The 9,873-nt window shown below is 41.9% G+C and overlaps 1 protein-coding gene across 1 annotated transcript; it reads right to left on the bottom strand.

Moving 5' to 3' along the window:
- On the bottom strand, positions 1–3,587 carry LOC122713435. Its single transcript, XM_043933868.1, has 4 exons — positions 3,465–3,587; positions 2,153–2,339; positions 628–796; positions 1–163 (listed from the first exon to the last, which is right to left on the bottom strand). Exons 1-4 carry the CDS (start codon positions 3,585–3,587, stop codon positions 1–3), a joined length of 642 nt encoding a protein of 213 aa, XP_043789803.1.
- Positions 3,588–9,873: the final 6,286 nt, after the last annotated feature.

The following is a 9,873-nucleotide window of genomic DNA, read 5'->3' as shown; positions in this document are numbered from 1 at the left end:
TTAGCCGAATCGTTGGTGGACCTCGGTGAAGTAATCCAGGGGGCTCTCCTCGCATTCGGGAAATATAGTATCGCAGGAGTCGATCCCTCGTCGGCCCATAATTTCAGCGGCGTGATACACTCGATCAAAGTCGGTCCTCAAGGCCTCGGAGGTGGTCGACGGTCTGAAAAGCGACGGGAAAATTAATCGATCGATCCTCGAGTTATTTAAATTTACACAATAATCCCCCCAAATGAATTTTCGGTCGAAAATTAAATCGACCGTTTCGTTTACACACCTCTGTTGAATAATAGTTGCTCGTTGAATATATATACACTCGATTGCCAATTACGCATAGATACCCTTCTAATTAGAAACTAGAGCAATTGGAAATTATTAGAATCGATAAGAAAAAATTCAATTAAAGATATCGCGTGAGGATACGTATTTCAGGTTTCATAGAAAAAATTAATATTCCTCGCTCCGACGTTCCTATCGAAAGGTGGAACGAAATCGAGAATACCTGGGGATAATTTAATATTCTCCATATAATGTAATCAGATCGGCGAAAGGAGAGTCGAGACGAGCAAGCGATCGCACGGGTTCGATGGGTTCATCGCCCGTTCAGAGGATCGGTCGGATACTCACGTGAGGAGAAGATGGACGAGCTGGGAGGCGAGGCCGTGAACTCCGTCGAAAGGCGACGCGGAAGCCTCGCAGATCGCCCTCAAAAGGCACGCTTTTCCCGACCGCGAGTCACCGAGGGCCGACTCGAGGATCTCGTAAATTTCCCATCTGGTGAGGCCGCGCGCCACACCTATCCGGGCATACAAAATAGCGGATGAGCGGATGAGAGATGGGACGATTAACGGGGTCGAGGGTGAAGAGAGAACGTAGGTTGCGCTCGTGCACACGGGACACGCAACAAAAGGATAGGCTTGTTAATATTAAAGAAAGTAAAGAAGGAAGATCCGCTTCTTATCCAGGCCGTGTCGAGCCAGGTTGATTCGTCGGCTCTGAGTTGGGTGATTTCGAGAAATCGATCCACCGGAGGGTGGGATCTTTCGATCGAAGCAACTCGAGTAAAACGAAGATTCGTGTTAAGATTAAGATTGAAGTTGAATCATAAGAATTCGAAACTCACGGAACTTGGGGAAAAAAATGGAGGAGCGATGAGGAGGGATGAACCTCGACGCGGGTCGAAAATTTACGAAGCTCGTGTTAAGATTCTAATTTTAAACGCGAAATTTAAACAAGCTGTTAAATAAGTTGAATCATAAGAATTCGAAACTCACGGAACTTGGAAAAAAAAATGGAGGAGCGATGAGGAGGGATGAACCTCGACGCGACGAATCGAAAATTCACGAAGCTCGTGTTAAGATTCTGATTTTGAACGCGAAATTTAAACAAGTTGTTAAATAAGTTGAATCGTGAGAATTCGAAACTCGCGAGACTTGGGAGAAAAAAAAAATAGCGATGGGTGAAGAATTCAAGAAAGGAACGAATTAAGGGGTTGTTAAGAGGGGATGTAGTCCCGCGAATGATTTCGAGAATCTTTCGATCAACCTTGACGCGACGCGAGTAAAACGAAGCTCGTGTTAAAATTGTGTTGAAGTTGAATCGTGAGAATTTGAAACTCGCGGGACTTGGGAGAAAAAAAAATGGAGGAGTGATGATCTCCGAAGAATTCGAGAAAGGAACAAATTAAGAGAAGGGTTGTTAAGATGTAGTCCCGCGGATGATTTCGAGAATCTTTCAATCAACGCGACGAATCGAAAATTCACGAAGCTCGTGTTAAGATTCTGATTTTGAACGCGAAATTTAAATAAGCTGTTAAATAAGTTGAATCGTGAGAATTCGAAACTCGCGGGACTTGGGAGAAAAAAAAAATAGTAATGATCTCCGAGGGGTGAAGAATTCGAGAAAAGAATGAATTAAGAGAGGGGTTGTTAAGAGGGGATTGTTAAGAGGGGTAATCCCGCGAATGATTTCGAGAAAAAATGGAGGAGCGATGATCTCCGAGGGGTGAAGAATTCGAGAAAGGAACGAATTAGGAGAAGGAGGGGAAGGAGAGAAGGGAAGAAGCGAATGTTTGGGCGGAAAAATGAGAAATGCCGGAAGCTGATGAACGAAAAAAAGAAGAGAGAGAGAGAGAGAGGGTGCGTGGTAATACCTTGGTAATCGGGGTTCGGCTCGTCATCCCCGTCGACCTCGACACCGGGGCTGATCGATCTGTCATAGCGAACGTATGAATCCGTCAAGTAGGAGGCGTTATAGGGCAGGGCGTAATTAAATTTCATCACATATCCGATAATCGTGCTGACGTCGACTTCCATGGGTAAACCGAGGCCGAGGATGAACTGGAACGGTTTTCAAATACACGAAGGTGTCATCGATCGTTTATAATAACCGGCAATCGAATCCCAACTGGCAGCCTCGTTCTCGTTCTAGCTAGTTAGCTCGTGACATTCGACTGAACGAAATTAGATGCAGGAAGAAGGGTGGGAGGGGAGGGAATTATCACACGAATCATCTGCCAGTGAACGGGAATAATTCGTACCATTCATCGATCGATGACAACTTCACGTACGAATCCAAGTTAAATTGAAAATACGAAAAATTATTTCCTCTTCGATTCGAATCGTACTTTAAAAATTTTTAAAGTTTACAATCGGAATTCTTTTCTTATTTTCCTTATACTTTGCTTGCTCTTTGCGTGCTCGAAAAGAGAAATTTTATTGCTTATTCTTACATTCAGAAGAATGTAAATAAATTCGCGAACGATTGCTTTTTTCTTTTTCTAAAATGTGTACGATAAATACGCACGATTTTATAATTATATAAATCCGTTCATCGAGTCTTATCGATTCCCAACAACGTTAATATCGCTGTTTTCCGCCACTTCCGCCTGTACACGGTTCGTAATCGTTTACAATTCCCATGGAATTACGATTATCGATCGATCGTCCAATTCCACGGTTGAATCGCAAACTATAATAACGCGAACGCTGCAATTACAGATAATTGCATCGCGATTGCGTGTATGAAACGCCTATCGAGCCATCACCGAGTCAGACACCGTTGTGTCTTTAGAAACGTACGCCCCTCCCTTCAACGTACGTTCACACTTTCACCGTTTAACGCGGTATGCGCATCGCTTAAACAATTAGCGATCGATATCCAATTAGAATCACTGGCACAATTAAACGTATGGGGAGGGGGAGAGGGTTGTCGACTGAAGCGACAATTCGTAGTATTACGGTGCAATTACCCGTCGATATAATCTATCAGGGTAAACTTTACCCCTCGTCATAGATATAACTTCCTTCGTTTGTTAAACCGTGAAATCGTCGACCATCGAAAACGATACATGTATAATCGCGTTGGACTCGAATTTTCCAAAAAGAAATATTATTGGTTACTTAAAAAAAGAAAAAAAAAAAAGAAAAAAAGAAGGCAAAGATATCACACGATTACCCGAGTACCTGGACTTTGGTCGGTGCGTTCGTTCCAGGCGTTGGAAACACCAAATATCTCTTGTCGCGTTCGAGACACGATCCAGAATGTTGACTCGTGAACAGAAGCGAAAGCAGCAAGAAACGCCGCATGGCGATCGTCCAAGTGTAGCAGAGCGAATGCGTCGAAAAATCTTTTCGAGGTCCCATGATCGACCGCCAACCGGATGGCGAGTGCTCGTTAATAGACCCAATTAGTCGTGTATCGCGAGTTCGGCCGAATAATAAACCGGCTTCGATCGCGGTAAACGGCGCGGCATGGCGAAGTGGATGCATTTCACCAACGATATCTCGTTCACGGTGAAATTAATGCGACGATTTCATCAGCAACATTCCTGACAACATTCGTCCAATTGTTCTCGATTCCTCTTTAAAGATATAATATTTTTTTTTTTTTACTCCAAGGATGTTTTACGAGTACTTTCTTCGAAAATGTTCGAGAGAGCGGATTTAAATCCAGGGTTATCTTCGATTCGCATCGACTCTAACTCTTCCTTTCCTTTTTCCTCCAATTGTATCATTTTCATACGCGATATTTCCATTATATTCGTATTACGCGCTGGACCTTTCGTCACAGTCATAAATCTTCTGTAACAACGCGGAGAAAGAAGAAGAGAGGAATATATCCCCCCTCGGAAGCAAAGCACCCTGGGGATTGATTCGAAAATATCGAGTGGAGAATTTCCCCTCGAATATAAACGCGGATGGTGTCTCGGATGGATGAAAACCAAGCCAGGCTAATGAGAGAGAAAAACGCGGTTATGAAAGGTGATTATCGAGAGAATAGACGGTAGGATCGAAATCCCTTCCCCCCTCTCTCTCTCTCACTCTCCCTCTCTCTTTCCCTTCTTTATTCGCTAGCTGTCCCCGACGCTCATTTCCCCTTTTGAATAGGGAGGCGGCTGATTCCGAGTAGTTGCCGGTCTTGGGTTCGGAAAGGAAGAAGAAAGAATCGGATTTGCGGATCAAATATGTCGGAGGGATGGTTCCACTCGTTATCGAGCCGCCCGTGAATCGGCTGACACCGATCGTTTGGTCACAAAGGAGGGAACGAAAATTGCCCGTTTGCAAGTCGGCCGAGTAGATTCCTCGATGGGATATCGGAATGGGGCAGATCGATCGAGTATGGAAATTTCCTTACGGGAAAAATTTCGAATATCGATCGACAAATATGGCGGATCGATCGTTGTTATTGTAAATTTAAATAAATAATCCACTCGTTTCGAAGCGGAAAATTTATAGAAATTTCGCAATATTCGTCGATCCAATCCAACTTCCGGATGAAAACATCGACTCGGCATCCTTTTCACGGATTGGACACATCTCGTCGGAGCCGGTAACTGCGGTTCATTCGTCTTCCCACAGGCCGATGAACGCTTTCACGTGGCCAGTTTATTTCGGCGACAATTTATCCCCATCTGGACGAGGAAATCCTAAAAAATAGCGCCACTCCTCCCTCCTTTTTATTCCCCGTTGAATTCGGTATTGGGAAGAAGAAGAAGAAGAAGAAGAAGGAGGAGGAGGAGGAGGAGGCGCGGGGATTGTGCGTTACCATTGGCTACGGTGAACGAGGTTTGCAACGTTGGAATTGAAACGATAAATTGCCAACACTGTGTGCGCGCGATCTCCGCAGATACCGTAATCGCCCCTCGAAAACGCTCCACTCCCTAGTTACTTCCGATCCTAGTTATCGCGTCCCGTGTTAGCGATTTGCTTCAATTATAGCTCGCTATTTTTTTCGTACCGTTTTACCTGGACGGAGCCGACACCGTTTAAATTGACGCTAATATCGAAATTTCTCGACTGGCCGCGAAGTGTATCGTGTTTGCTACGTGTTTGTTAACGTGAAACGCTATCGAATTTGGTGACGAATTCGAAGCTTCTTAATCTTTTAAAAAAAAAAAAGAAAACTTACGCGAGATAAATTTTACGAGTCCAGTCGTTAATTCTCTTTCCATTCGACGTAACATTCAATTTAAAAATCGTAGCAGGATTGGCGTTGCATCGAGCAAAATTTTCGGTTCGAAATTTATCATTTTTCGGGGGTTCTCTGGGTCGTTGAAGTCGAAAATCACGGTCATTTTTCACGGGAATAAACGGTTTTCGGGGTTCGAAAAAAATAGTTCGAAAATTTTCGTAATAAATGTGTCATATTCTCGGTCGAAACGTATAACGTATGATCATACAGATCCTTGGTAAATCGTCCGCGTTGTAATGTTACAGATATTAGAGATATCTGCTAATTTCATCGTCGCTCGTTAATACATTAAAATAAAACCGTAATTTTCCAATTCCAACGCTCTAAAAGAAAAAAAAAAAATCCTCGAAAACGGCAGACAATTCACCCAACAATTTCACTCGATGGATAAGATATAACGCTTACGAATAATCATACGATATAATTTACTTATCAACGCATATGTATACGAACGCGGGAGGAAAGTCAAAAGTTCGGTTCCAAAAATTTGAAAATGCGGCCAGAAATCCCTTTGGGAAATGCATATGCATACGCGATTACCCTTTATTTTCGCGGAGAAAGTACGTTTAATAAACGGTAAACGGAATAATGAATTCGCTTCAACACAAGTGTGGATAAACAAGCAGCAGAAGCGGAAAGAGTTTTAATAATCCGTTTGCGCGTCGAATCGCTCTCTCGACGCGCCAAACTTCCGGGACTATTCGTTTGTTGTTATTATTATTATTATTATTATTGTTATTATCATCATCATTATTCCAACGGAGAGGTGAGAAATAAGAGAAGGAGAAGAATGCACTCGGTTCATTGTGGATCGCGTTATCCCTGTTTAGAACGGGGATCGTAATTTTGGCCAGCCTTTGAACGGATTTACCGCGGTCTCTCACCGGGGTTGGCCGTGGGAACGTTACATCTCTGTCATTAAAATTAGAATGGTCGACGCTCAGAGGAAATTACAGACCGCCGGAACTCGCGGTGGATACCGAGGCGAAAGTCTAACGACTATACCGGATACGAAATGCACCGTGGTGCGTGGACTCGTAGGAAAGAAGTGAGTTTCCTTCGACCAGCTTTTCATCCCTTCGTTTCTTTTCGATTTCGGAGGAGGGGACAGGATCGGTCTCGGTTTTTTGTTGGAAAAAGCACGGGTTGATACGGGTTTATTTTGCGAGTTTATCGCAAGAGATCGACAGAGAGCGATAAAATGTTAACGTTTTAAGAATTACTTCGCGATAATTCGCAATGAATAATTTATTATTCGACGCGTCGATTAACGTCGAATTATCAAGGTTAATGCCTGAACAGGCGAGATTACGGGAAGAGCGGTTAACCGTTTTTTAAAAAGGGAAAAAAAGGTTGTTCCAGGATTTTAAATATAGTTAAAGTACTTGAAGTAATTTTATTCGAAATTTTAATTAATTAATTTCTTATCCCGTTAATATTCAACTTTGCTCCTCGATGCTTTTCGATGCTTTTCTCGTGCACGTTGTATATATATATATACGGAACGAATAAATCGTGTTTTTTCGCTTCTCGATGTCACTCGATGCTTTCAGCGTTAATTGGTTGCAGGAAAAAAAATTGTGTTAACTAATCATCAATTCTACGTGTTCTGGAATTTTTCCTTTTTTCGACATTTGGAAATTTGACAAACGCAATGCAACAGGACTCTTCCACCCTTCGTGGATGGCTCTTAGAAAAATCCAGGATACCAACGATTTATGGATACCAACCAGATTAATTATATTAAAGGTGTTGGGAAAAAAAAATTTTTAAAAAATACATCGTTGTAGCTGTTTACTACCGTTAACGCTTTCCTCAAAGATAAATTTTGCTATAAATCCGCGTCGTATAAATCCTGCTGGCTATTTGCACGATCGATATATTTTATTATAGCACAGCTTAACCGCTGCAAATTATTCGAATGGAACGAGTGAAATAACGAGTGTTCGTGATAATTGTACGATTTGCAGGCTTATAAATTCGATCGGTCAGTTAAATTCGGATCGTCTTCCAATCGAAATTAAATATTTCTTCGAATTCGATATTTTCGAAAGCTCTCGTCCGTTCCCCTCGGTCAAATAAATTAATAATAAATTTTCCACGATCAAAAGTGGAGAGCATACTCGAAAGTATCTATCCTTAATCCGAAATTCAAGAAACACTGAGGGAATAGGGGGATGATAGGAATAATGTCGCCGACTATAGGGTGTGACCTAATAAATCCACGTTGAAATTCATCGACACGTAACCAGCATAGGATTCAATTATTCCGAGCAAAGAGGAAGAGGAGAAACCGGTTATTAATTCATGGGAGTTTTTTTTTTTTTTTTTTTCGTGGATTATGTAAATCGAGTTTTATCGCTTATCGTTTGGATATCTGGCATCTTTAAAACTCGTTGAATGATGCAAAGGTTTTAAAGAACTTCGAATTTATTGAAACAGGCACGATGATCGTCGATGGGGATCGAATTATGTATCAAATAATCCCGTTACGCTTCGTTTAAATTTATCCTCGATAACATCTGTCCAGGCCACAGGAACAGAGAGAAGAAGAAAAACAAGGAGCGTAAATGAATAAATGGAACGCCGTGCCGTTGGCAAATCTATCTACGACTCGATAAATTTTTTGGGAAAAAAGAAACGAAAAATTAAAATCTTAACAAACTTCAACAATAATAAAAAGCAACAGAGATAAAAGCAAGAGAGATCGTTGGAAAGAAATGGGAGGAAAAATTTTTTCCTTCCGTTGCGATTGGGAACACGGATGCAAATTCCGTTCAGAAATTACAGAAATTATAATCATACTTATAGAAACGGATTATTTTTTTTTTTTCTTTAATCCCACGGTGATCCATTATTCATGGACTCGCGACTTTATCAACAAAGAGGGCACGATCGAGAATTAAAGAGGAGGAGGAAAAATCGAGGATTTTTCTCTGGGCCCCCGTTCCCTTCCCATCCACGATATCGTTTCTCCACCAATTTGGATCTCGTATTCTTCTTCGAGTCTAAGGATAAAGAGGGAGCGGCGAATCGTGGCCATTCATTTCGAGAACTGCACTCGAAGGAATCGCGTTTTTAATCGCGGCCCATTACGAGCGAAAAATCTCGACGATTTGTCTCGGTAATAAAGTTATTTATTTTCAAGTATTAGAGGCAGGATCTGGAGAAATGGAGAAAGTACTCGTCCGTTGAGAAGGATGGATTTAGCTATACTTTGGATAGGAAATGGTTATGAAACGAGAGATGGTTGGCGAACGATGATGGTTGGTGGTTGGATAAAAGAGGAACAACGACGACGGCGACGCTCTGTCCCCGTAAAAAGGTAACAGACGCATCTGCGGTGAATAGGCACTTCGTCCTGAGGAGGAACAATCGTCTCCGACCTGTTTGTGAAAACGGAAAAGTGTCGCTATACGTCATGCACGAGCGGTCGATGCACGGGGAATAAACGTTTCTGGAGCAAAACGACGAGAGAAAAATACAAAAGGGTCGAGGAGGCAGGAGATATTCAGGCGCCGCTGTATTTTTTTCTTTCTTCCTTTTTTTTCTTTTTCCTTTTTTTTTTTTTTTTTCTTTTTTTCTTTCGTTGTGAACAGCCGCGAAATATTCCAAACTCGTAATCGAAAATAGACGAACAGATAGAAATTGATCTATCCTTTCCTCGCGACTTTCTTCTAATTCCGAATTTGCCAGGATTCTTAATTATTTTTAATTTCGAACTCGGTGTATTCTGACGTATTGCGATGATCACATTTTTATCGACGAAAAATGAAGTAGATATTAGATAAATAAATAGATAATCCGAATGGATCCTCTTCGTTAAGAGAAGTTAATTCCATTATTGTCTCTTTTCCATTATTAAGTCGAGCGGATATATTTTCGTCCCCGCATTCTCGTTCTCGATTTTTGGATTCTTTTTCTTTTTGTTTTTTTTTTTTCTTCGAATCTTATTCGCGTTTGTTGCAGTTTATCATCGTGTTCCAATGGTTAAAAAACGAACGGGCACTCGTTAGCAGAGAATGAGCTCGTGCGCAGCGTGTGTATTGATGTAAACGAGAAAAAGGGATTAAAAACGGGGGAATAATCCACGGCAAAGTGGTCTCATTTATGTATGCATGGTTTAACCCCAGCAGCATTTCCACTTGGCATAGTCCTCTTTTTCTCTATTTTTTTTTTTTTTTTTTTTTCTCCCCTCTTTACTCGCCACGCTAACGCTAAAATCGGTGAAGTTTTTTAATCACCGCCACCCCACAGGCCACCACGATATCTGACGTGCCACGCGTCGAGAATCGTAATTGCATTTCAAAACGGTGCGCCGCCAGCGCCATCCCGCTCGACCTGTTAACGCGGACGGGAAAGTTTTTGGCTGACTTTGGATACCGCCTTATTGGGGGTGGC

Source organism: Apis laboriosa, unplaced genomic scaffold, assembly GCF_014066325.1.
Source record: "Apis laboriosa isolate Shangri-la unplaced genomic scaffold, ASM1406632v1 scaffold23_cov150, whole genome shotgun sequence".
Lineage (NCBI taxonomy): Eukaryota > Metazoa > Arthropoda > Insecta > Hymenoptera > Apidae > Apis > Apis laboriosa.
The sequence above is the reverse complement of the archived record's forward strand: the minus strand, read 5'-3'. Positions and strand labels throughout refer to the sequence as shown.

Bases quoted from the DNA above. Each gene is read 5' to 3' on its own strand.
- LOC122713435 (XM_043933868.1), bottom strand. From the start codon at position 3,587: ATGCGGCGTTTCTTGCTGCTTTCGCTTCTGTTCACGAGTCAACATTCT. The intron at 2,340-3,464 runs GTACTCGGGTAA...AAACCGTTCCAG, and splicing joins ACGCACCGACCAAAGTCCAG to TTCATCCTCGGCCTCGGTTT. The intron at 797-2,152 runs GTATTACCACGC...ATGCCCGGATAG, and splicing joins GCCGAACCCCGATTACCAAG to GTGTGGCGCGCGGCCTCACC.